The 26132-nt window shown below is 42.9% G+C and overlaps 1 protein-coding gene across 2 annotated transcripts in view; it reads left to right on the forward strand.

The window, feature by feature from the left end:
- The window catches only part of LOC138670274 (ubiquitin-conjugating enzyme E2 G1), a 94894-nt gene extending 69674 nt beyond the window's left edge, over window positions 1–25220 (forward strand). For both annotated transcript variants that reach the window (XM_069757468.1, XM_069757467.1), the window contains exons 2-6: window positions 7114–7216; window positions 9780–9877; window positions 10818–10996; window positions 23350–23472; window positions 23966–25220. In XM_069757468.1, the coding sequence (XP_069613569.1) occupies window positions 7114–7216; window positions 9780–9877; window positions 10818–10996; window positions 23350–23436 (467 nt within the window). In that variant the 3' untranslated portion in view covers window positions 23437–23472; window positions 23966–25220. The remainder of the gene's footprint in view (window positions 1–7113; window positions 7217–9779; window positions 9878–10817; window positions 10997–23349; window positions 23473–23965) is intronic.
- The last annotated feature ends 912 nt before the right edge of the window (window positions 25221–26132 follow it).

The following is a 26132-nucleotide window of genomic DNA, read 5'->3' on the forward strand; positions in this document are numbered from 1 at the left end:
TTGGTGCGACGTCACACAGCATCAATCACAGCCTGTCACATGCTTTTTTTTTTTTTTAAACTTTATTGTCAAATCGCTGTGATTGGCTGGTCAGAATTGACCAGCCAATCACAGCGATCGCTGATGCGGGGGGGCGGTGCAGGCACTCGGGGCTGCGTGCACGGATGGTCTGCTGTCAGGGACAGCAGACACCGGAACCCGATCACCGCGCGGTGACCGGAAAATGGCGGCGCCGTACTAGTACTGCGGCTGGCACTAATGCAGTGCCGGCAGCGCAGTACTAGTACGGCGCATGGCGCGAAGGGGTTAAGGACTGAGGGAGTGCGATTATTATTATTATTTTTTTTTTTTTTGCTCCATGGAACATGCAAATCTTCACATTGTGAACTGCCTGAATATAGCCTTAAGAAGTTGCTATTGTCAGCATTTATTCTATACAGCGTGGGATTTTGGTGCCTAGTTTTCTCTTGGCACATGTTGACAATCTTAACCACATTAGCACAAACTTAGCACTTTATTGAGGGGCATTTATACGCACTGATAAATGTGGACGTGGTATGGGAGCAGTTTGGACACATGATGTGAACCCCATTTTGTTGTGGTCATGTGAACAAGCCCAAGCACCCATGCCTCAGCAGTGACGGGGGCTCCAGAACGGACCTCTCTGTGGGTTTGCCTGCCACTGCTGATCGAACATCACTCGCAAACCGGAGCTGATCCTTCCTGGCTCATGGCATTGAGTTACTGACGCTTGCTCTAGGAGGGTACGTTACTTTTGTTACATGTGCACTACTTACACAGTGTGTGGACTAATGACACTGATGTGCTGTAGATCTGTTTTGTTCTGTCATTCATGAAACTTTTTTTTTTCTCATTTATAATCAATATTGAAGAGGGATATGAGAGCGAGAAGTTCCCCTCCAATAATGTTAATTGTAGATACGGTAATTAACAGTGCCACACCTTGCATGGAGAGAGGATGTGGACTAGATAGAAAAAGACCAAACAAAAATTGGTGTGCACACCTGCTGTAATACAGTAGAAAAGATGTATACACAAATGGCTTTATTGGAAAACTGACATACAAAAATAAGGCTTTAAAAACATCTAAAAGCATGTATGTAACATGGTAGTTATCCAACACCCCCGAACAACATGCATATGGGACAACTGACATGTGGAGCTCCACTAACCAATAAACAGGGAAGACAAATAATAAAGGTATACGTAATGAAACCATCTATTACAGGGTTACAAGGGATAGGGTTTAGATATTTGTAATGCCTTATTTTTGTATGTCTGAGTTTTCAGGTGTGCACACCAATTTGGTCTGTTTCTCTCAAGTCTATAGATCTCTATCTATTCCCATAATAGTTAATTCTTCCATGATTCTGTGTTGCACATCTTTTATTTTTGCATGTGGTCAACTCCTTTATCAGTTTCCAAGAGTTTGCAATGCCGTCCCTTAGGCTGCTTTCACACTTGCGTCGGTACGGGTCCGTCGCCAAGCGTTGGCGCGACGTACCGACGCACGTTGTGAAAATTTGGCACAACATGGGCAGTGGATGCAGTTTTTCAACGCAACCGCTGCCCAGTCTTGGGAAGAGGGGGCGGAGTTCCGGCCACACATGCGTGGTAAGAAATGGCGGATCCGACGTACGAAAAAATGTTCCCTTGAACGTTTTTTCGTGCCGACTGTCCGCCGAAACACGACGCATCTAGTGCACGACGGACGCGACATATGGCCATACGTCGCGATCCGTCAGTAATACAATTCTATGGGCAAAAACGCATCCTGCGTGCACATTTGCAGGATCCGTCTTTTCCCCAAAATGACGCATTGCGACGGACGTCACATGACGCAAGTGTAAAAGTAGCCTTAAGGTACCGTCACATTTAGCGACGCTCCAGCGATATAGACGATCCGACCTAAACTAGATCGCTGCAGCGTCGCTGTTTAAGTCGCTGTAGAGACGTCAAACACAGCAACTCCAGAACGATGCAGGAGTGATCCAGTGACGTACTTATCGTTCTCGCTGGTTGTCAGCTCTGTGAAAAAACATTGCTGGCATCGTTGCTTTTGCTGTCAAACATGACGAATCACGCCGACCTGACGACCAAATAAAGTTCTGGACTTTCAGCTCCGACCAGCGATGTCACAGCAGGATCCTGATCACTGCTGCGTGTCAAACCCAACGAGATCGCTATCCAGGACGCTGCAACGTCACGGATCGTTGTCGTTCTCGTTGTAAAGTTGTTCAGTGTGAAGGTACCTTTACTGATTGGTGAGACTCCTGGGATCCTAGCCAATCTTGAGAATGATGGGGCTGCAGAGCTAGCGGGGAGCTGCAACATGTCCGCATTTAAGTCAATGGTGCTGGCTCCTGTTCCTGCACAGCCGGAATATGCAATCACTTCATAATGGGGTAGGTGGTTCTTGCCTTCTGGGACTACCTAATGATCCAGATGCGTTTCATCACCTTCTAATTTTTTTTTTTTTTTTCCTGGAAGCAGTTGTGCAGGAAATGACTAGGTAAAGCAGTTTCTCTAGGTATCTGGGGTACTTACAGCATAACCTCCCAATAATGCATTGCTGTAATATATTACATTTGCCAATTCGTAGCTACTATTGACAGTGTTTGATTCACTTTTATGATGCATGTATTTAATTAATCCTAGGAAAGTAAAGGACTTTTTCAAGCACATATATAATTTTATTTTTTTCCACATAACTTTAGCGATACTCCCTCCAGACATTTGCAATACATAGCACAAACAAGGCTGGCGTTAGTGTTTTGCAGAGATGTACAGCCACAGCCCTTTCCTGATTTTCAGGCTTGCATGAGATGAGTGTTGTTTCCATTAGATCAAATGTTTGGCTGGTGACTATTAGCACAAACTTTCCAAGTTTGGATGCCGCTCATAGCTCCTGTATTTGGCCAGAGAGCTTTTTCTGCTTAGTCATGATATAATAGCTGAGCTGTTTTATTTCGCTAAATGCCTGTAGAGACAAGCAGAGCGGCTGCAGAAATCTGAAGATCCAGAAACTCCAGCCTTATGTTATGCCGCCTGTGCCCCAATCATTCCAGAGAAACGTAGGCTTGTGCTGATCTCTCCAGCTCACTCCGGCAGCTAGTATGTGTAGGGGCGAGTGTAGTTTTCATGGCTCACAATGGGAGCACTTGTCAACTGCAGGCAGGGAGTCCTCTTATAATGCAGAACTGGAACTGCTTTGCGATCTGTCTTAAGTTTAGGTTATTTCCTAAAAAAGCATTTGTATTCATTGTGCTGTGACTAAAATTGCTATTTTAGAGGAATATCAATCCTTGCAACTATTTAATTGTTCCAGCAGCTCTGAAATGGACACTTCACAATCATAAGTTTCTAAAGTATTTGGTAAGAAACTTTTATAAGGAAAGTATATGGGTATGTGCACACGATAAGTAAACGCTGTGGGTTGGACAGCGTCGAGATGTTACAGCACAGTGGACGGGATTTCAAGAAATCCCATGCCCACTATGCGCCCAGAGATGCCCACGGCTTTCCTGTGGAGATTGACATGCGGTACTGCTCCCCAGACTGCAGCATGTCTATCTTGCGGAGTCGCTAGTCTCCGCAATATGAATCTCACCCTTACCATGTATTGGACATGGTGATTCCGCACCGTTCAGTGAACACATACGGATTCACCTGCGTTCAATAGCCGGCGGCGCTTTGGACATGTGCTGCATCCAAAGCGCTGCCTATTACTGACTGTGGGTGGAGGCAAAAATGGCTAGACAGGAAAACACACGTAAAAATGAGTGGTCAGCCACGAATATTTTATGGGTACCTTTTTTTTAGGCTTTTTCTACAGTTGCTATGACTATGGAAGATTATAGCACTGGCGCCCATTCTCAATGGGATTAAAAGCAAGGATAAATTGCCGTTTTTCTACATATTTCAGATTATATTTTCCCAAACATTAAACTTGAGGATGATTTGAGTTTCTACTTCTGTATTTTATATGACCTAGGTTATTTGCCCTCTAGTTCTGATTCTGTTGTGCAGTGCTACCACATTTTTACGTGTTTGCATGTGATGCCATCCAATAGTTCAGATAGTGTGATGAATATAAATTGAAGTTGATCTCACTGCAAACAAGACTTGACATATGGCATGTAATGCACCTGTCACCTTCTATGCGGAATGTATATAATTGCATAGTGTATCTGGTTACCGGTCAGCTGGAGTTAGGCACACTGACCTCTCAAGCTTCAAAACTGAAATGCAGCAAGTGTTCATCTTCATTCCAGATGGGATTTCTTCTTTTTCCCCCTAATTTCCATAGAAAGTGACTATCCATAAATATCATTCTTGGCCAAGAAGATCATTTAATGGAAGGTTACCCACCTCTATGTTGCAATCTACTGAAACTTAGAAATTCAACACTGTTTTGCATGATTACTTAAGAAAACGTCCCCTCCATTATCAGATTTAATGCTTGTGTTTGGATAATTGAGTCATTTTATATAGATAAATATATTATAAATTTCAATGGGATTATTCAATCCCACGGTTTCCCTTGTACCCAGGCGTGTTTTTTTTTTTTTTAAGCCATTTAAGTTTATTAGTGTTTTAAACTGTTTGAATGAAGATCAAGTAACGGGTGATTTTAGGGATATTTTCGGTTTTGTCTCATATTCACGGTTACATCATTATTACCTTATATTTATTTTCTCTATCATGTAATTGTAAGCTTGCGAGCAAGGCCCTCATTCCTCTTGGTATCTGTTTTGATCTATGTGTTCATTGTTATGCTGTAATGTCTATTGTATGTACAAGTCCCTCTAAAATGTAAAGTGCTGTGGAATATGTTGGCGCTATAGAAATAAAATTATGTAATCATAAAAATGCTCCTCTGTTCACATGTTGTTTTAACCCCTTTAATACCGCCAATACCCTTAATTGCCGCCGTTAAAAGGCGTGTTTATTCTTCAGCACTGAGAAAGAAGGGTATAGCGCCCCCAGTCGGGGGTAGCTGATGCCCCAGTGAACATGATTAGGGTCTGTTTTTACTGACCCCAGTGTTGCGATAACCATTAACGGAATGGCAACTGCAAAAAAAAAAAAAAGTCAGACTTCCCATGTAATTTCTCTCTGTGATAGGACATCAGAAGAGAGAAATCTGGTATCTCGATCCTTCCCCGGTAACTCCAGTGTCCCTGCATCCCCCCCCCCCCCCCGTGAAGTCCCCAGCGGCATCATCTTCCGAGAAGAAAATGGCAAGCACATGCGCAGTGCGCCCACCGAGATCTACCAGAAATTTTTCCTACAGGTTCATTTTGATCACTTTTTATCAAAATAAAAAAATAGTAAATCAAACCCCCCTTTATCACTCCCTTAGGTAAAATTAACAAAATAAAAAAATATATTCCCATTTTTCCATTAGGGTTGAGGGGGGGGGGGGGGTCCCACTGTTTAAGTATATCAGGGAGTCTTCAAACGAGACATGGCGCCACCATTGATTCCAGCCAATTTTGTGTTCAAAAAGTCAAACTGTGTTCCCTCCCTTCTGAACCCTGCCATGCGCCCAAATAGTGGTTTACCCCCACATATGGTGTATCAGCGTACTCAGGAAAAATTGCATAGCAAATTTTGTGGTCCATTTTCTCCTGATACCCTTGTGAAAATTTAAAAAAAAATGGTTCCAAAGTTAATTTTTTTGTGAAAAAGGTAAAATGTTCAATTTTTCCTTCCACTTTCCTTTAGTTCTCGTGAAGTACCTGAAGGGTTAATAACCTTCTTGAATATGGGTTTTGTGCACCTAGATGGATGCAGTTTTTAGAATGGTATCACTTTTGGGTATTTTCTATCATATACACCCCCCTCCAAACTCGCTTCAATTTTGAGGTGGTTCCTAAAAATTGTTGTTTTTTTTTATTTTGTTTTAAAGATGAGAAATCGCTGGTCAACTTTTAACCCTTATAACGTCCTAACAAAAAAAAAAAAAAATTGGGTTCCAAAATTGTGCTGTGATGTAAAGTAGACATGTGGTAAATGTTAACTATTTTGTGACATCACTCTCTGATTTAAGGGTACAAAAATTAAGTTCGGCAAAAAATTTAACATTTTGCAATTTTCAAACTTGTTGTTCATAAATAAACTCAAGTTATATAGAAGAAATGTTGCCACTAACATGAAGAACAATATGTCACGAAAAAACAATCTCATAGCTCTAGAACGCTTCAACATATCCCACTGATTCTGACTTCATAAAGTGACCGTGGTCAGAATTGTAAAAATTGGCTCTCACTAAGGGGTTAAATAGTTATGCTACAACAAGATTTTTCTTTTTTTGTCTCCAAATGTCTGGCTGTCATATGCAGGTGGTGATTGGTCTGCACAATAGCAGGAATTGTTCAGATCTTTTGTACGTGGATTGCTGTTTGCATTACGTTACCTTTTTAGCACTGCACTACTAAGATATTTATTAAACTGAGGTTTTCTGGGCTCACAGGTTTACATGGCTAAAATGGATATTAAAAATATTTAATCCCCAAATTATTTGCTTGCAGTCATGTGACCTCCAGCTCCCCATTTCCTGCTATGTTACGTTCAAGCCCAGACTACAGCTATTTGTTTCCTGTGCTTTGCATGGCACAGAACCAGTCAATCATGCATGAGGCAGACCTAAACCCGCAGCTCTCTGAGCGCTCCACTCTGAATATTGATATCGTGAAGGGGCATATCTTATGTACTCTGGCTAGTTGTGATTGACATATCGACCATTGAGGTCCGCAGAAGGGAGTGCGTTGTGAGGACAGACCAATCTGTGGCTGGTAGAGAAGCCAGATTGCCTCTAGACTACAAGTTCCAAGAGGCATTGCAGAGAGGAGCCTCAAAATTAAAACAAACAAACAAAAAAAAAAGTTCAAAAAGATGGCTAGTCGGGGCAAATTACAAGTACTGAAAGATTCTTATTTTTCTTCAGTGGAATTAACCTTTTAAAATGGCCTTTAACTGTATGACTTGAATCGGGTATAAGTCGAGCATTGACAATTGTACCATATAGGACTACTTATATTTTGGTCAACTATATTTTGTAATTTTAAACTTTTTCTCAATTTTCAGAACTAAACAAAAACCCAGTAGAAGGCTTCTCGGCGGGCTTAATAGACGACAATGACCTATACCGATGGGAAGTTCTTATTATAGGTCCTCCGGACACATTATAGTAAGTATTCTGTTACTTAGATACATAGTTGGTTGATATACACTACACAAGTAATAACCTCATGACTAATGTAAGTTTTTCACGTGCTTCCACAATAAAATTGATTTCTATATCTCTTAAAGGGAACCTGTCACCCCCCCAAAATCGAAGTTGAGCTAAGCCCACCAGCATCAGGGTCTTATCTACAGCATTCTGTAATGCTGTAGATAAGCCCCCGATGTATCCTGAAAGATGAGAAAACAGGTTATATTATACTCACCCAGGGGAGGTCCCGGTACGATGGGTGTCGCAGTCCAGTCCGAGGCCTCCCATCTTCTTACGATGATGCCCTCTTCTTGTCTTCACACTACGGCTCTGGCGCAGGTGCCGGGGAAGGTCAGAGAGGCCTGCGCACTGCAGTACTTTGCTCTGCCCTCAACAGAAGACACAAAAGAGAATAGTAAAACCAAAAACACTCAGTTTGAAAAAATGTTGCAGTAATCCACAAGTGCTAGTAAAAGATGTAAAAAACAGGGTATTTGGTTGATACGTTTTTTTGCAAAAAATGTATACTAAGCTGCTCTACCAATCTTCACGGTATACCCTTATCAGAGCAGTCATAACTAATGTATGCAATCCCTATCTGATGTATTTAAAAACCTGATCATCTGTATATAACCTGTGTGAACAGGGTTCAGAGAGGAAAAATCCATGTGTGCATACAGGGTAGAACAGCTTTTGTGCAGATAGCCCAAGAGGAGTGGTGGAACTCCCCAGTCTTGTACACACAAGAGAACAATTATGGAAACAGGAACACATGGGCTACTTGCACAGTGAACAAGTCTGTATGATCATGTTCACACACCACCAAGAAACCTGAAGACACAAAAGAGAATAGTAAAACCAAAAACACTCAGTTTGAAAAAATGTTGCAGTAATCCGCAAGTGCTAGTAAAAGATGTAAAAAACAGGGTATTTGGTTGATACGTTTTTTTGCAAAAAATGTATACTAAGCTGCTCTACCAATCTTCACGGTATACCCTTATCAGAGCAGTCCTAACTAATGTATGCAATCCCTATCTGATGTATTTAAAAACCTGATCATCTGTATATAACCTGTGTGAACAGGGTTCAGAGAGGAAAAATCCATGTGTGCATACAGGGTAGAACAGCTTTTGTGCAGATAGCCCAAGAGGAGTGGTGGAACTCCCCAGTCTTGTACACACAAGAGAACAATTATGGAAACAGGAACACATGGGCTACTTGCACAGTGAACAAGTCTGTATGATCATGTTCACACACCACCAAGAAACCTGAAGACACAAAAGAGAATAGTAAAACCAAAAACACTCAGTTTGAAAAAATGTTGCAGTAATCCGCAAGTGCTAGTAAAAGATGTAAAAAACAGGGTATTTGGTTGATACGTTTTTTTGCAAAAAATGTATACTAAGCTGCTCTACCAATCTTCACGGTATACCCTTATCAGAGCAGTCATAACTAATGTATGCAATCCCTATCTGATGTATTTAAAAACCTGATCATCTGTATATAACCTGTGTGAACAGGGTTCAGAGAGGAAAAATCCATGTGTGCATACAGGGTAGAACAGCTTTTGTGCAGATAGCCCACTCCTCTTGGGCTATCTGCACAAAAGCTGTTCTACCCTGTATGCACACATGGATTTTTCCTCTCTGAACCCTGTTCACACAGGTTATATACAGATGATCAGGTTTTTAAATACATCAGATAGGGATTGCATACATTAGTTATGACTGCTCTGATAAGGGTATACCGTGAAGATTGGTAGAGCAGCTTAGTATACATTTTTTGCAAAAAACGTATCAACCAAATACCCTGTTTTTTACATCTTTTACTAGCACTTGCGGATTACTGCAACATTTTTTCAAACTGAGTGTTTTTGGTTTTACTATTCTCTTTTGTGTCTTCAGGTTTCTTGGTGGTGTGTGAACATGATCATACAGACTTGTTCACTGTGCAAGTAGCCCATGTGTTCCTGTCCCCCTTCTGCCCTCAACAGGGCAGACAAAGTAAGCCGAAGCCGCAGCATGAAGACAAGAAGAGGACGTCATCATAAGAAAATGGGAGGCCCCGTACCGGACCACAGCGGGACCACCCCTGGGTGAGTATAATCTAACCTCTTTTTCTCATCTTTCAGGATACATCGGGGCTTATTTACAGCATTACAGAATGCTGTAGATAAGCCCCTGATGCTGGTGTGCTTAGATCACCTTCGATTTTGGGGGTGACAGGTTCCCTTTATAGGGGACTACATTATTAACCTGCGGATAGATATAGGGTAAATTTGCAGGTTAATAGCATACCAAAGCTGCCTGGTCACTGCGCTGAAACCCCGGCTGCCAGAAGCAGATTAATTTTATTCCTCCTGGAAACTTTGGGCTTTCAGTCATATAGGCGTGATTTCAGTTAAAGCTCACTAGTTCTTCTGACTTCTAGAGGGCAACAGTTACTTTGAAATTTGTCAGTGATCAAATGAATGCTGGTTACATCACTGCTTTTGTGGTATGATGTGGTACCATAATGTGTACATTTCTTTGCTCCATAGTGAGGGTGGTGTATTCAAAGCGCATCTTACGTTTCCAAGGGATTATCCCCTAAGGCCGCCTAAAATGAAATTCATAACTGAGATATGGCACCCGAATGGTGAGTAGTCTTTATATAAAATGTCTGTTACATGAAGCTAAATTTAAAAAAATAAAAAATAAAAAAAAATTAAGCACCCTAAATAACATAGTGCATTTGCAATGCTAAGGGTATGTGCACACGTCAGGATTTTTAGCGTTTTTTTTTTTGCGGATTTTCGCTATAAATCCGGTAAAAAAAACACTAACATTATGCATCCTATCATTTAGAATGCATTCCGCATTTTTTGTGCAGATGTTAGCGTTTTTTTCTGCAAAAAAAAGCATCCCGCAAAAAATCCGGACATGCTCAATCTTTTTCCGGACTTTTTGCGGATTTGCTATCAAAAAGGTCATTCAGGGAAAAAAAAAAATCCGCAAAAAACGCGCAAATTCCGCGAGAAATCCGCGTGAGAAAAGGACGCGGATTTCTGGCAGAATTCTCAGGATTTTGTCAGGAAATAATCCTGACGTGTGCACATACCCTAACAATACTAAGCTAACTGCATCTGAGTCCAAGAAGAGGAAAAAAGTAATGCTGGATCCTTGAGATAAAAATATCCTTGTTTTTATTTGAAAATAATTTTAAAGATCAGTAACTGGTTGACGCGTTTCGGCCAAAAGCCTTAGTCGTAACACTCAGGCTCTTGCCATGATGTACAATAACAAATTGTATTGTGGTACCGTGTTAGCCAGAAAAATCGATGTGAATACTTCAAGGATGTTTTATCTCAACGATCCAGCATTACTTTTTTTTTTTTTTCTTCTTCTTTGACTTATTCATACACCCAGCCGGGCTGTGGCCCCATTGGCGCGTACACCCTAATCTCGTTTTGCAGGGGAGTTTGGACATAAGCCCCGACTGGACCAACGAATGGGAGCTGGAACATTAGTGTGAAATCTACCTTGGGGTTACTAATGAATGTATGTCTTTTTACCAGTTTTTAATTTTTCTCTTTCAGTTGATAAGAATGGTGATGTGTGCATTTCTATTCTTCACGAGCCTGGGGAGGATAAATATGGCTATGAAAAACCAGAAGAGCGCTGGCTTCCTATCCATACGGTGGAGACTATAATGATCAGTGTCATTTCTATGCTAGCAGACCCTAATGGAGACTCACCGGCCAATGTAGATGCAGCAGTAGGTTCACATATATTATTTTGTGATAACATAAAAACATTAATAATCCATGAATATTTGCTTAGAAATGCAAAAGTGTAGTAAATTAGCACTTCCATTTACTTTTCTAGTGTTCCATTTTGGCTGTGTTCACATCTACCAGAGTTACAAATGTTTTAGAATCCCATTAGGACCTGTTTCACAGCTCTAGGAAGCGTGGACCATGCCCGGATCAGAGGACCCTGATTTTGCTCCTGATTTTCGCTAACTGCTGCTTTATATATTCCTATATAAGGCTGTGTTTTCTGATCCCAACCATGGTCCATCTGTCACCGACGAGTGAAACCACCCTAAAGCGGAGATTAAATATATTGAACTGTAGCTTTATAGATTTTGTACTTTGCAAATCAAATTCTTCTTTTCTAGTCTGCTTGTGTGATGGACACAAACAAGTTCTTATGATGATGGAGATACTGTCCGCTTCTCCAGGCCTCCCAAACAAACACCTTGTACAGTCATGGCCAAAAGTGTTGATACTATTGAAATTGCTACCGAAAATGAATTACCGGTATTTCTCCTAGAACATTATTGCAATTACACGCTTTGTTATACACATACTTTGCCTCTCAGCTCTTTTGTGTTCAAATACACAAATTAAATAAACATGATATAATTTTACACACAACCCCAAAAATTGGCAAAAATTTGTTGGCACCCTCAACTTAATATTTGGTTTCACAAGCTTTGGAATAAATAACTGCAACAAACCACTTTCTGTAACAATCAACAAGCTGCTTAAGCCTCTCAACTGGAATATTGGACAACTGTTATTTTTGCAAACTGCTCCAGGTCTCTCATATTTGAAGGGTGCCTTCGTCCAACTACAATTTTAACCTCTTTACGACCTTGGACATAGCCATACTTCCAGGTTGGGTGGTACTTAACCCCTTAAGCCCCAAGGGTGGTTTGCACGTTAATGACCAGGCCAATTTTTACAATTCTGACCACTGCCCCTTTATGAGGTTATAACTCTGGAACGCTTCAACAGATCTTGGCGATTCTGACATTGTTTTCTCGTGACATATTGTACTTCATGATAGTGGTAAAATTTATTCGATATAACTTGCGTTTATTTGAGAAAAAAACGGAAATTTGGCGAAAATTTTGAAAATTTCGTAATTTTCCAACTTTGAATTTTTATACACTTAAATCACAGAGATATGTCACACAAAATAATTAATAAGTAACATTTCCCACATGTCTACTTTACATCAGCACAATTTTGGAAGCTAATTTTTTTTTTTGTTAGGGAGTTATAAGGGTTAAAAGTTGACCAGCAATTTCTCATTTACAACACCAATATTTTTTAGGGACCACATCACATTTGAAGTCATTTTGAGGGGTCTGCATGATAGAAAATAACCAAGTGTAACATCATTCTAAAAACTGCACCCCTCAAGGTGCTCAAAACCATATTCAAGAAGTTTATTAACCCTTCAGGTGTTTTACAGGAATTTTTGGAATGTTTAAATAAAAATGAACATTTAACTTTTTTTCACAAAAAATTTTTCAGCTCCAATTTGTTTTATTTTACCAAGTGTAACAGGAGAAAATGGACCCCAAAAGTTGTTGTGCCATTTGTCCTGAGCATGCCAATACCCCATATGTGGGGGTAAACCACTGTTTGGGCGCATGGCAGAGCTCGGAAGGGAAGGAGCGCCATTTGACTTATCAATGCAAAATTGACTGGAATTGAGATTGGAAACCATGTCACGTTTGGAGAGCCCCTGATGTACCTAAGCATTGAACCCCCCCCCCCCCACAAGTGACACCATTTTGGAAAGTAGACCCCGTAAGGAACTTATCTAGATGTGTTTTGACAGCTTTGAAACCCCCCCCCCCCCCAAGTGTTTCACTACAGTTTATAACGCAGAGCCGTGGAAATAAAAATATTTTTTTTTTTTTCACAAAAATTTTTTAGCTACCAGTTTTGTATTTTCCCAAGGGTAACAGGAGAAATTGGACCCTAAAAGTTGTCCAATTTGTCCTGAATACGCTGATACCCCATATTTGGGGGGAACTACTGTTTGGGCGCATGGCAGAGCTCGGAAGGGAAGGAGCACCATTTGGAATGCAGACTTAGATGGATTGGTCTGCAGGAGTCACGTTGCATTTGCAGAGCCCCTGATGCACCTAAACAGTAGAAATCCCCCACAAATGACCCCATATTGGAAACTAGACCCCCCCAAGGAACTTATCTAGATGTGTTGTACTTTGAACTTTGAACCCCCAAGTGTTTCACTACAGTTTATAACGCAGAGCTGTGAAAATAAAAATTATTTTTTTTTCCCACAAATGTTTTTAGCCCCACAAATTTTTTATTTTCCCAAGGGTAACAAGAGAAATTGGGCCCCCAATAGTTTTCCAATTTGTCCTGAGTATGCTGATACCCCATATGTTGGGGTAAACCCCTGTTTTGACGCACGGGAGAGCTCGGAAGGGAAAGAGCACTGTTTTTTACTTTTTCAACGCAGAATTGGCTGGAATTGAGACCGGACGCCATGTCGCGTTTGGAGAGCCCTGATGTGCCTAAACAGTGGAAACCCCCAATTCTAACTGAAACCCTATCCCAAACACACCGCTAACCCTAATCTTAACCGTAACCCTAACCACACCCCCAAACCTAATCCCATCCATAAATGTAATCCAAACCCTAACTTTAGCCCCAACCCTAACCTTAATTTTAGCCCCAACCTTAAATTTAGCCCCAGCCCCAACCCGAATTCTAGCCCCAACCCGAATTCTAGCCCCAACCCGAATTCTAGCCCCAACCCGAATTCTAGCCCCAACCCGAATTCTAGCCCCAACCCGAATTCTAGCCCCAACCCGAATTCTAGCCCCAACCCTAACCCTAGCCCTAACGGGAAAATGGAAATAAATACATTTTTTTTTTTTTTAACTTTTTTATGTTTCCCTAACTAAGGGGGTGATGAAGGAGGGTTTGATTTACTTTTATAGCTGGTTTTTTTAGCGGATTTTTATGATTGGCAGCCGTCACACACTAAAAGACGCTTTTTATTGCAAAAAATATTTTTTTGCATTCCCACATTTTGAGACCTATAATTTTTCCATATTTTGTTCCACATAGTCATGTGAGGTCTTGTTTTTTGCGGGACGAGTTGACGTTTTTATTGGTAACACTTTTGGGCACGTGACATTTTTTGATCGCTTTTTTATTCCGACTTTTGTGAAGCAGAATTACCAAAAATCAGCTATTCATGAATTTCTTGGGGGGGGGGGGGGGGGGAAGGGGCGGCATTTATACCGTTCCACGTTTGGTAAAATGGATAAAGCAGTTTTATTCTTCGGGTCAGTACGATTACAGCGATACCTCATTTAGATTATTTTTTTATGTTTTGGCGCTTTTATACAATAAAAACTATTTTATAGAAGAAATAATTATTTTTGCATCCCTTTATTCTGAGGACTATAACTTTTTATTTTTTTGCTGATGATGCTGTATGGCGGCTCGTTTTTTGCGGGACAAGATGACGTTTTCAGCGGTACCATGGTTATTTATACCTGTCTTTTTGTTCGGCGGTATGATAATAAAGCATTGTTTTTGCCTCGTGTTTTGTTTTGTTTCTTTTTTTTTTTTTTACGGTGTTCCTTGAAAAGGTTAACTAGTGGGCCAGTTTTATAGGTCGGGCCGTTACGGACGCGGCGATACTAAATGTGTACTTTTATTGTTTTGTTTTTTTATTTAGGTAAAGAAATGTATTTATGGGAACAATATTTTTTTTTTTTTCTCTTTATTAAGGAATTTTTTTTTTTTTTTACTTTGTCCCAGAGGGGACATCACTGTGTAGTGACAGATCGCTGATCTGACACTTTGCAGAGCACTGTGTCAGATCAGCGATCTGACATGCACTGCTCCTGGCTTACCAGCGCCTGCTCTGAGCAGGCACTTGGTAAGCCACCTCCCTGCAGGACCTGGAAGTAGCCCCGCGGCCATTTTGGATCCGGTTCCTGCAGGGAGGAGACGCTCTGTACAAGGTAAGCACGTCGCCTTGTACCGATCGTCTCGGGGAAGCCCGCAGGGAGCCCCCTCCCTGCGCGATGCTTCCCTGTACCGATGGAACACTGCGATCATGTTTGATCGCAGTGTGTCGGGGGTAAATGTGCCGGGAGCGGTCCGTGACCGCTCCTGGCACATAGTGCCGGATGTCAGCTGCGATAGTCATACATTTCTGGGTGCTTATTAAAGTATGTTAATAATTGTCCTGTTGGAAGACCCGTGACCTAGGATGCAAACGCAGCTTTCTGACACTAAACACTACTTTGTGACCCAAAATTCTTTAATCTACAGATTTCATGCTCCCCCCCCCCCCCCCCCCCCCCCAAAAAAAATAAATAAATTAAATAAATAAATTTGAACCTCCACCATTTTGATTGTAGGCAGGGGTTTGACACTGACAGCTTGGGGTTCCTGTCCAAGAAATGTATTTGGACACCCATCCACGGCATGCCGCTTATGATGAGGTCAATCTGGCCATGGGACCCCTTGGAGCCTTGCGCTCTGAGCAACAGGCCATATTTCTCTCATCCCCACCTTGAAAGCCGGGGCGTACATAGATTTGACATAGAACGTTTGCTATGGTTCCATTTGGGCCTCCCCACACCTAAACATTATATATATATATATATATATATTATTTCAACAAAAGTTGGTTTAATATGGTGTAGGTCCACCTTTTGCGGCGATTACAGCCTCAACTATGTATGTGTATATTAATAAATATGTATATATATATATAATGTGTATATATTTATTTATTTATTTTTTATGGAGATTTATATCTGAAAGGGTATTTGCACACGTTGCAGATTCTCTGCGGATCCGCAGGGTTTTTTTGTAGTGCAGAAACGCTGCAGATCTGCAATTGATTTACATTGTCCAGTAAATCGATGAGAAAAAAAAATGCTGTGCACACTTTGTGGAAAATCCGCTGCAGAAACGCTGCGGTTTAAAAGTAGCATGTCACTACTTTTTTGTGAATCTGCAGCATTTTTGTACCCATTCCATTATAGAAAACCGCAGGGGTAAAAAAAACACAGCAAATCCACAAGAAAACCACAGCAGAAACGCACAAAAGCTGCGGAACTGCACAAAAAACGCAACAAATCCGCAGGTGCGTTTTTTTTGCCAGGAGAGGCAGAATCCGCACCAGAAATTCCTAAGCCTAATCCGCAACGTGTGCACATAGCTTTAGGATTCAGCTCTGCTGAGCCCAACCATGTATATATTAAATATGTCTGGTATGTGATAATGGGCTAATCCCCAAATAAATCAAGTTATCCTCAATCCTGATGATAAAGAATAACTTACAGACTTTTGGGGGACTGACCTCTGGGAGCCCTAGCAATCCTGAGAACAAGACCATGCAGCTCAGCAATGAATGGATTGAAGGGGGGGGGGGGGGGGTGCATGCTTGATTTCTAATGAAGAGAGCAGAGGCCAAGCATGTACAACTCTGCTCCATTCAAGACAAGACTGCAGGCCCCTGTTCTCTGAATATTGGGGGAGGAGGTGGTTGGATCCTGTGGATCGGCGGAGAGAACTTATTTGGTGAATAACCCTTTAAAGAGCCAGGTTGATTTTCCTATTTTCTCTGATCGCCCATGACGGCACCACGGAGAGAGGGGATCCGCCCACCAAGGACAGGAAACCTACGGATAAAAAGGCGGTACCACTCTCCTGCATCAGTTGGTTTCCTGTCCTTGATGGGAGACCTACGGACTTACCAGTCGTCGTTGGAATTCCGGGGCCAACCAGTCCGATTCAGGCAGCTGGGGTCCCTCTGCCTCGGCTAGGGTGGTGACCCGAAGCGCCACCGCTGGGAGCCAGTGAGCCGACAGGGTGTGCTGGGGAGGTGACAAGGAATTCGCGGTCACCTCCCCAGGTAAGATGCAGCAGCGGCAACATCCAGGGGGGTCCCTCTGTGGTTGCGGGAGGTGCAGCGCGACCCTCCCTAAAACAAGCATAAGTCTGCACGCTGCACCGCCATCGGGCGTGCAGAGAAAGCGCTACAGGGCTGCATAGGACCGGGGGTGCCGGTCAGCAGCGCCATTCTGCTTCCCGGGTGCCATCTTGGAAGTTCGGCGCATGCCCGGGATCTAGCTGGTCTCGCGGTGCGCCGGTATGCGCGGGCGCCGGGAGGGCTTCCGGCCGGGCGCTTGGGCGCTTCATGCAGGCGCCGGTGTTGCCGGGCGGTGCGTTCTGCGCCGGCGGGACTTCCGGCCGGGCGCTTGGTGCGCTTAGCGCAGGCGCCGGCGAGTCTTCCGGCCGGGCGCCTGGTGCGCTCTGCGCAGGCGCCGGCGGGGTTCCGGCCGGGCGCTTGGCGCGGTCTGCGCAGGTGCCGGCGGGACGGCTGTTAGAGCGCTGCGCAGGCGCCGGCGTTCGGCGGTCGCTACTGCGCAGGTGCGGGCGGATTCAAAAAGCAGGAGCCTCAAGAGATAGGAGCGCTAGCTCAGCCAAGCTCGAGGCAGCATCCGCACACCAGCAGCAGTATGAGCGACCCGGCATCACCTTTGCCCGAATCACCTCCACCTGCAGCATCGCCGCAGCAGCAAAAAAGGCGACAGCAGAAAGGGCACCAGGACACCAGCAAGGAACGCCAAAGGTCTCAACACAGTAAGGAGTCCAGTACGGCGTCGGGGAGAAAGCCAGAGGCAGAGAACCCCCAACCGGTATTTATGGGTCCTGGAGGTGGTAAGTGGATCTTCGTGAATGTCAGAGACAGTAAGAGTGTTATTTGTCTCTTTTAGGGGAGGAAAAGCGTAGCTAAAACTAAGCACAAAAGTTGCGCCATCTGTAGAGAGGATCTTCCACCTACATGGGATAAGAGACTATGCAATACTTGCATTCAGCAGACTGTATCTGAAAACCTTCCAGGGTTTGCAACAGATCTTAAAAGCCTAATTAAGGAGCAAGTGGAGGACACCTTTAGGTCACTAAAAAGTGGAAAAAAAAGGAAAAAGACCAAACACAGGTCCCCATCTCCAGTCTCAAAATCCGAAAGTGAGAGTTCAATGTCATCAGTCTCCTCCGATTCATCTGCATCATCTACTTCTTCCTCAGGGGGACATAACTGTTTCCCTCTAGAGGATACTGATGGCCTCATAAAGGTGGTGAGAAGTACCATGGGGTTGGTAGACTCCCATCCTAAAAAAACAGTACAAGACATCATGTTTGGGGGCTTAGAACAGAAAAAGAGAAGAGCTTTCCCGCTTAACGAAGCAATCGCGGCCTTGATTAAGAAGGAATGGAAGAAGCCCATGAGGAAGACTCTCTTGACGCCAAAAAGGAAATACCCCTTTGAGGAGGAATCGTGCTCCTTTTGGGAGAAGGCCCCCAAATTAGATGTAGCAATTGCTAAAGCCTCAAAGAAATTCGCCCTCCTGTTTGAGGACATGGGGGTTCTAAAAGACCCCATGGACAAGAAGGCAGATGCCTTTCTCAAGGGGTCCTGGGAGGCAGCAGGAGGAGGCCTGAAGCCGGCAGTTGCAGCAGCATGTACTTCACGCTCGCTGATGATCTGGCTGAACCAACTAGAGGGTCAATTAAAGGGGAAAACTTCCCGGGACTCAATTCTGAACACATTACCCGTAATGAGAGGGGCCGCGGCTTTCCTAGCTGACTCCTCGGCCGACTCCATCAGGCTGTCCGCCAGAGCAGCAGTGTTTGCTAATGCGGCTAGGCGCGCCCTCTGGCTTAAGAATTGGCCAGGTGACCTGCAGACAAAAACGAAACTGTGTACCATCCCTTGTGAAGGAGAGTTTCTGTTCGGGTCAACTCTAGATGACATCCTGGAAAAAGCAGGGGACAATAAAAAGTCCTTCCCCCTCTCTGGGTCTCCCCTCTTATAGGAAGCCCTTTCGGAACAAGAGGTTTTTCCGTAAGAACCCAGGGAGAGGCCAGGGGAAGTGGGAAGATGAGAAGAACAAGAATAAAGGGTTTATCTTCAACAAAAACCTCAATGACAGCAAGAAACCTCCACAATGAAGGTTCGCCCCAGGTGGGAGGGAGATTATCTCTCTTTCTCCCAGCCTGGGAAAAGATTACCTCCAGTCAATGGATCTTAAACATCATAAAATCAGGACTGAGATTAACATTCAAGAGGTACCCTCGTCCCTCTTTCAAGATAACATCTACAAGATCCTCGGCAGAAGAGCAGTTAACACTAGAGAACGAGATTGTGGGGTTAGTAAAAAAAGGAGTACTCCTGGAAGTTCCCCCTCAAGAAATAGGGCAAGGGTACTATTCCCCTCTGTTCCTAAGAAAGAAACCAGATGGTTCCTTCAGGACTATTATCAATTTGAGGAACCTAAACAATTACCTAGAGGTTCAGGCATTCAAGATGGAAACGATAAAGTCATCAATCAAAATGCTGTTTCCTCAATGCTTCATGGTGGTCCTAGACCTGAAGGACGCATATTATCACGTCCCAATACACAAGGATCACCAAAGATTCCTCAGAATGGCAATCCACATCAAGGGAGTCCTAAGCCACTTCCAGTTCACAGCCCTACCATTTGGCCTAGCAATAGCCCCGAGGGTCTTCACAAAGCTGGTCGCGGAGGTAATGGCTCACCTCAGGGAAGAAAACACCCTGATCGTACCATATCTGGACGATTTTCTGGTGATAGGCTCCTCCCCGCAACATTGCAAGAATCAGCTAGATTTAGTGATTCATTCTCTAAAAGACCTGGGCTGGCTAATAAACCTAGAGAAATCCAGATTGGTGCCTTCTCAGGTTCAGGAGTACCTAGGTCTCACTCTAGACTCCAGGAAAATGGAATGCCGGCTCCCAGAGAGCAAAATACAAAAGATAATGAGCTTAGCGTTAAGAGTACAATCTCTCCCCTCTATAACTCTCCGTCAGGGCATGTCCCTGTTAGGCTCTATGACCTCTTGCATTCCTGCGGTCCAGTGGGCCCAACTACACTCAAGAGATCTCCAATGGCAGCTACTTTCAGAGCAAATCCTCCTAGGAGAGCATTTAGACGGGCGGTTAACATTATCTCCTCGCACCAATCACTCTGATTTGGTGGACGTTGCAGGAAAATCTTTCCCAGGGAGTCCCATGGGTAATCCCGATATCAAAGGTCCTAACCACGGACGCAAGCCCCTCAGGGTGGGGAGCTCATCTGGGCGACTTGGTAGCTCAGGGCATTTGGTCTCCTTCCCTTGCAAACAATTCCTCCAATATGAAGGAACTCCTGGCTGTAAAATTTGCCCTTCAGGAATTCTTGGGAGTCCTTCAATCTCACCACGTAAGGGTGATGTCGGACAATCGGGTAGTAGTGTCCTACATAAACCATCAGGGGGGTACCCGTTCCAAAAGCCTAATGGAAGTGACCAACTCGATCCTTCATTTAGCCGAGAACAACCTTCTATCCCTGACAGGCCTACACATAAAGGGGGTAGACAATTACAAGGCAGACTTCCTCAGTCGATCCAGCCTAAAACAGGGGGAATGGGAACTAAATACAGAGATATTTACCCAGATCACACAAAAATGGGGTGTTCCCAAAATAGATCTCTTCGCGAGCCATTTAAACAAAAAAGTAGCCTCCTTTTGCTCCCTATCTCCCCTGGGGAACCCAGTAGCTGTGGACGCGTTCCTGATCCCTTGGGGTCACCATCTGGTCTATGCCTTTCCTCCCCTCATTATGATTCCAGCAGTGCTGAGGAAGATTCAGGAGGACGGGGCGCTGGTCATTTTAATTGCCCCGTTCTGGCCGAAGAGACCTTGGTTCTCATGGATGAGGAAAATGTCAATATCCGACCCTTGGGTATTACCAGACCTCCAGGATCTGTTGTCACAGGGCCCAATCTGTCATCCACAAGTCAAGAACTTGCACTTGACAGCCTGGCTCTTGAGAGGAAAATATTAGAAAACAGAGGGTTCTCTTCGGGGTTAATCTCAACTCTGTTAAAAAGTAGGAAGCCGGTTACAACAAAACAGTACGGCAAAATATGGAAAAAGTTTCTGTCCTTTTCAGGTGCAAAAATAGGGAAAGAGATTCCCATCAATTCCATATTAGAGTTCCTACAAAACGGGTTGGATATGGGTTTAGCCACCAGTACCCTAAAAGTTCACGTGGCAGCATTAGGAGCCCTATTTAATTTCGACCTAGCTTCAAATAGGTGGGTCTCTAGATTCATTAAGGCAGCAGGAAGATCAAGGCCTCTGCCAGTAAAAGTGGTTCCTCAATGGGACTTAAACTTGGTCCTTAAAGCACTGACCAGTCCTCCATTCGAACCATTACATGAATCTACAATAAAAACGCTATCCCTCAAAACAGCTCTTAGTCGCCCTCACTTCTGCCCGTAGGGTCAGTGACTTACAGGCTCTTTCAGCCAACCCTCCTCACACACAATTTCTAGAGGACAGGGTTGTTCTAAAAACAGACCCAGCATATCTCCCGAAAGTGGCTTCAAAATTTCACAGGTCTCAAGAGATATCTCTCCCCTCCTTCTGCCCTAACCCTAAGAACAAGGAGGAACAAACACTACATACACTAGATGTAAGAAGATGTCTCTTACACTACCTAGAAGTCACTAGAGAGAGTAGGGAGGATTGCTCTCTGTTTGTGTGTTTCCAGGGTCCCCGGAAGGGGAAAAAAGCATCTAAAGCCACCATAGCAAGATGGATCACAGACGCCATCAGTCTATCATATTCAGCAAGTGGGATGTCCGTTCCCGGGGAGGTTAAGGCTCACTCAACGAGGGCAGTAGCAACTTCCTGGGCGGAGAAGGCCGGAGCTTCCATAGACCAGATATGTAGAGCTGCTACCTGGTCCTCACCATCCACATTCTATAGGCACTATAGATTGGACCTAATCTCCTCTTCAGACCTTACTTTTGGTAAAAGGGTTCTGGAGGCGGTGGTCCCTCCCTGAATGTACTATCTATGCAATTCTCTCCGTGGTGCCGTCATGGGCGATCAGAGAAAAATATAGTTCTTACCGATAACGGTATTTCTCTGAGCCCATGACGGCACCCGTACATTCCCTCCCTTCACTTATGGGTGTACACATTGAAATGGTGCCATAGTCCATTTATAGTTTAAAGTCACGCGGTATCTTGTTATACTAAACAGTTAAAAATTTTACAAATGTCTTAGTAGTCTCCCATCGTTATCTATGTAAACAAACTGATGCAGGAGAGTGGTACCGCCTTTTTATCCGTAGGTTTCCTGTCCTTGGTGGAACTATATTTTTTTACAATTACAGTATCGTGCGTAAATCAAAAACAAATATGTTCACACATGCATACACTGATATACAGATATGTATGGACACCTGCATAAACGCATGCTTACACTGATATACAGATATGTATGGACACCTGCATAAACGCATGCATACATGGGTTATGAAATTGTCAAACTTGCCCACCCCCCCCCCCCTTTTTTTTTTTTTTGCTTTCCAATATACGCATAGGAGATGGGGTATAACAAAACGTGTGATTGGAAGAAATGCATAATTTTCTAGAACAATTTCAATGGTGCCAACACTTTTTTGGCCATGATTGTATTTAATAATCCCTTTTAAACTATTCCTAATAAGCGCATTTTTAGTGGTTCATTCATTTTTACATATGGCTAAAAAATGTGGGTGCAATATGCAAATTAGCAGGTGACTAGTTGGGGGAGTGTTTTCCTTGGAGTAATCATCGCACTAATCATGTTGTCATCCCCCCCGTCCCCTCCTCACATGGGTATGTGTCCTGATCACGTCTGCTCTTTGCAAATTTCTGCCTCTGGCAATATGCAGCAAAGCCGGGTGTATGCACCTCAACTACATCAGTGCATGTCCAGGGACTTGTTGTCATCAGTTCTGCAAATGTTGTGGCTGCTTGTGTCCTTAATGGGCATGCTCAGTGTGCCGCTGAAGCTGGGGAGTGTATACCAGGCTTCACTGCGCACTGTCAGGGAAGCAAAGATTTGCAAAGAATTGTGGTTGATTCCACTAGGCAATTCCTGTACCTTTCTAACGTTATTATGGGTATGTGTTCTATCCGTGAAAAACACAACACGTGTCTTGAGTGAGGCCCAATCTCCAGCAATCTTGGATATGTGAACTAATTTGAGGCCAATCTAGCTTAGATTACAAAATGAAATGTTTTAGATAAGACCCTGGTCTCCACAGAGATGACTTCATTTCTAGCAGTGGCCCCGATGCACCTCTCATCAACAAGGGTATTTCTAGCAACATTCTACAACGTTCTTGTTAGATTGCATTGTATTTGATCAAATTACCGTATTTGCTGTCTTAATTTATTTTATTTTTTCACCTCTTCATAGAAAGAGTGGAGGGAAGATCGAAATGGTGAATTTAAGAGGAAAGTTGCCCGCTGTGTAAGAAAAAGCCAAGAGACTGCTTTCGAGTGACATTTATGCAGCAGCTAGTAGCTTCACAATTTCAGGGTAAATTTTCCCTTTTACATTTTTCCTTTCAGACACATTTATAATCTGTTGGTGTTTTGGGAGATCATAAATAGTGTTTCTTTGAGACTAGTGATGAGCGGTCATGATAAATTTCTGCCACATGATCACTACTTTTAATCTTGGTGGATCTAGTATTAGCAGATAGATAGATATCTATCTCTCTAATGCATTCTGTATGACTTGTCAATAAAAATAAATATAATGCTGCACCCCCTTCTCTCGTCCCCATTATCCCGTAGAATGTAAGTCCACAAAGACAGGGTCCTCTCCCCTCTACCAGTCTCATTGTAAATTTGTTTACTGTAAACGATATCTATAAACCTGTACGTAACCCTTCTCATGTATGGCACCATGGAATTAATGGTGCTAAATAAATACAATCTATTTTACTACATTATACGTCGCTGTGGTAAGAACAGCAACTGGAATAATATATGGTATATATTCTAATGTCTTGTCTCTTCCCATACAGGTCTCCATTTGAGAAACAAGGCACTGTATTTCCTGCACTCTACCCACCTTTTGCTGGACTTTTTGTTGAAATTAGTTGGCAAACACTGGCTGGCACCGGGGTTGCAATAAGACATGCCAGTTATCAATGCTGACAAGAGCCTAAAAAGTGCCAACTTGAAGGTGATTTTCGCATTTCAAAAATCTAAAGAACTGCTTTAAACTTCAGGAAGAATTGTACAGACCTGTACATAGCACAACATGATCCGGATAATATATATAATGTTCATGTACATCCATAAATACACATTGTACCAAATAATGCTTTCTTGTTAGGAAAACAATTATGTAAAGTCTGAGAATGGAAACCGAGCAAGGAAGAGTGTTTGTACTTGGGGTTTGCCAGTCTTCTGTTCAGCCCATTCTTCCAGATTATTATTTTTTTTCCCTCTCTTGCTCCTTCTAGGTTGTTATAGGGAGTCGCACAGTTTTCATGACGTGCAGGGTTGTCCTTCTGTCCTGGAGAGCGCTAATGAAGTCCTACACATGCTCTCCAAACTGAACCAGTCCATTCTATGCAGAAAAGTACTTTAGTGGTATTGTGGGTAAAACTGTGTTGATTTTAACTTCCCATGCAGCAGGATTTTATAATGCCCCCTCCTCCAAATGTTCCCACCCTATTGTCTTTTGGCTTCACCTGCTTACAAAGTTGTTTTTTTTTTATTTGTTTTTTTCAGAATATTCGGTCACTGCAGGAGTTTGGTTACCTTTTTTGTGATCATCCATATTTAACCCCTAAGGGAGTAAGGTAATTAAACTTCTGAAGTGCCTTATGTCCAGCAGATGTTATGTACCCTCTGGTTCTACTGAGTTGACCTAAACACGTGCTGCTCATCCTGGCTGTACTAAAACTTTGCTCTTAAAGCCCTGCTGCTTTTTTTTTTAATGAAGCAACCAGTGAATTAGTAATTTCCATTTCTTGTACAATACTTTTCCTTAATTGCCTGGTCTTGAACTTGAAAGAAGGAAAGCATGCATACGTGTCAGTTTTCTTAAATAATCTTCAGGGTTTGACATAATGTTGCATTATTTTCTTTTTCCTTTCTCTCAATGTGTCTTTCTTAGCCCTCCTATCATCTTTTTCTCCTTTTCAGCAGTTTTTCCTCCTCACCCATTGTACAAAGAAAATTGCGATGTATATTTTCATGTAATTTGATTTTGGAATTCTGTCACCTACTGTAGTGCATTCTTCCAAAATATAATTTTTTTTCCAATAATTCTTTGTTGTCTGTGTGGCTGTATTACTTTTACACTGGAGATTTATGCAAAAGGCTTGATTACAATACTCCCGTCTCATTAAGACTCTGGCCCTTATCTTTCAAAGCGATAATTCTGCCGTAATTTGCTTTACAAAGTCTATAATTTGTTATGCAACTTGGAGTCACCCAAACATTTTGATGCTTTTGACGTTTTCATGCCAGTTGGGGGCGTGATGCCACGGCTTATATACTTTATGATCAGCTGGGACGTTACTTGCACCAGAAATCTTACACCGGTAAAGTTTCTGGCGTGCTGCAATGAATCAGGAGTGTCTGTCTGCCATATGTATCCCCCTCCCCCCCCCCCCCCCTTTTTATTTTTTTTATTAATTTTTTTTATTTAGGATGAGGAGAGGTGCGGTGTAGGGTAAAGGAAGGAAGGCATACGTGGAGTGGGTAGGGAGTATGAAGTTTCTACAAAAGTATTTGCTGATGGTGAAAGATGCCCATGGCTTACTACTGGGGTTCATACATACAGACCCTATGCACAGACTGACAGCGAGTCTCCCAACTGGAGCATGGTGGCTTCATGTATTTCTATAAGGCTGTTTTTTTTAGTTCTTTATTTTTCCACCCGAAAATGTCTTTTTCAGATGAACAGAACAGATTGTATTAGGTGGCAAAAGTTCCAAAATGATTCTTCGTAAGATTTTTTACATCATAAAAACCTGCCATTTTAACAGGTGTATATCCTACAAAGAACCACAGAGTTATAGTCCAAAAAATATTAAAATAAGTTTAAGGCATGATGACAAAAATATGTATACGATACAAGTCAGACAGAAAAAGGCTCAGGTGTGAGGGCAATCGCATCACAATAAGTGAACAGGGTCAGAACCTTTTTAGTTTTGTGCCAAAAAATTGCTGGGC

The sequence above is a fragment of the Ranitomeya imitator genome, chromosome 3, assembly GCF_032444005.1.
Source record: "Ranitomeya imitator isolate aRanImi1 chromosome 3, aRanImi1.pri, whole genome shotgun sequence".
Classification (NCBI taxonomy): domain Eukaryota; kingdom Metazoa; phylum Chordata; class Amphibia; order Anura; family Dendrobatidae; genus Ranitomeya; species Ranitomeya imitator.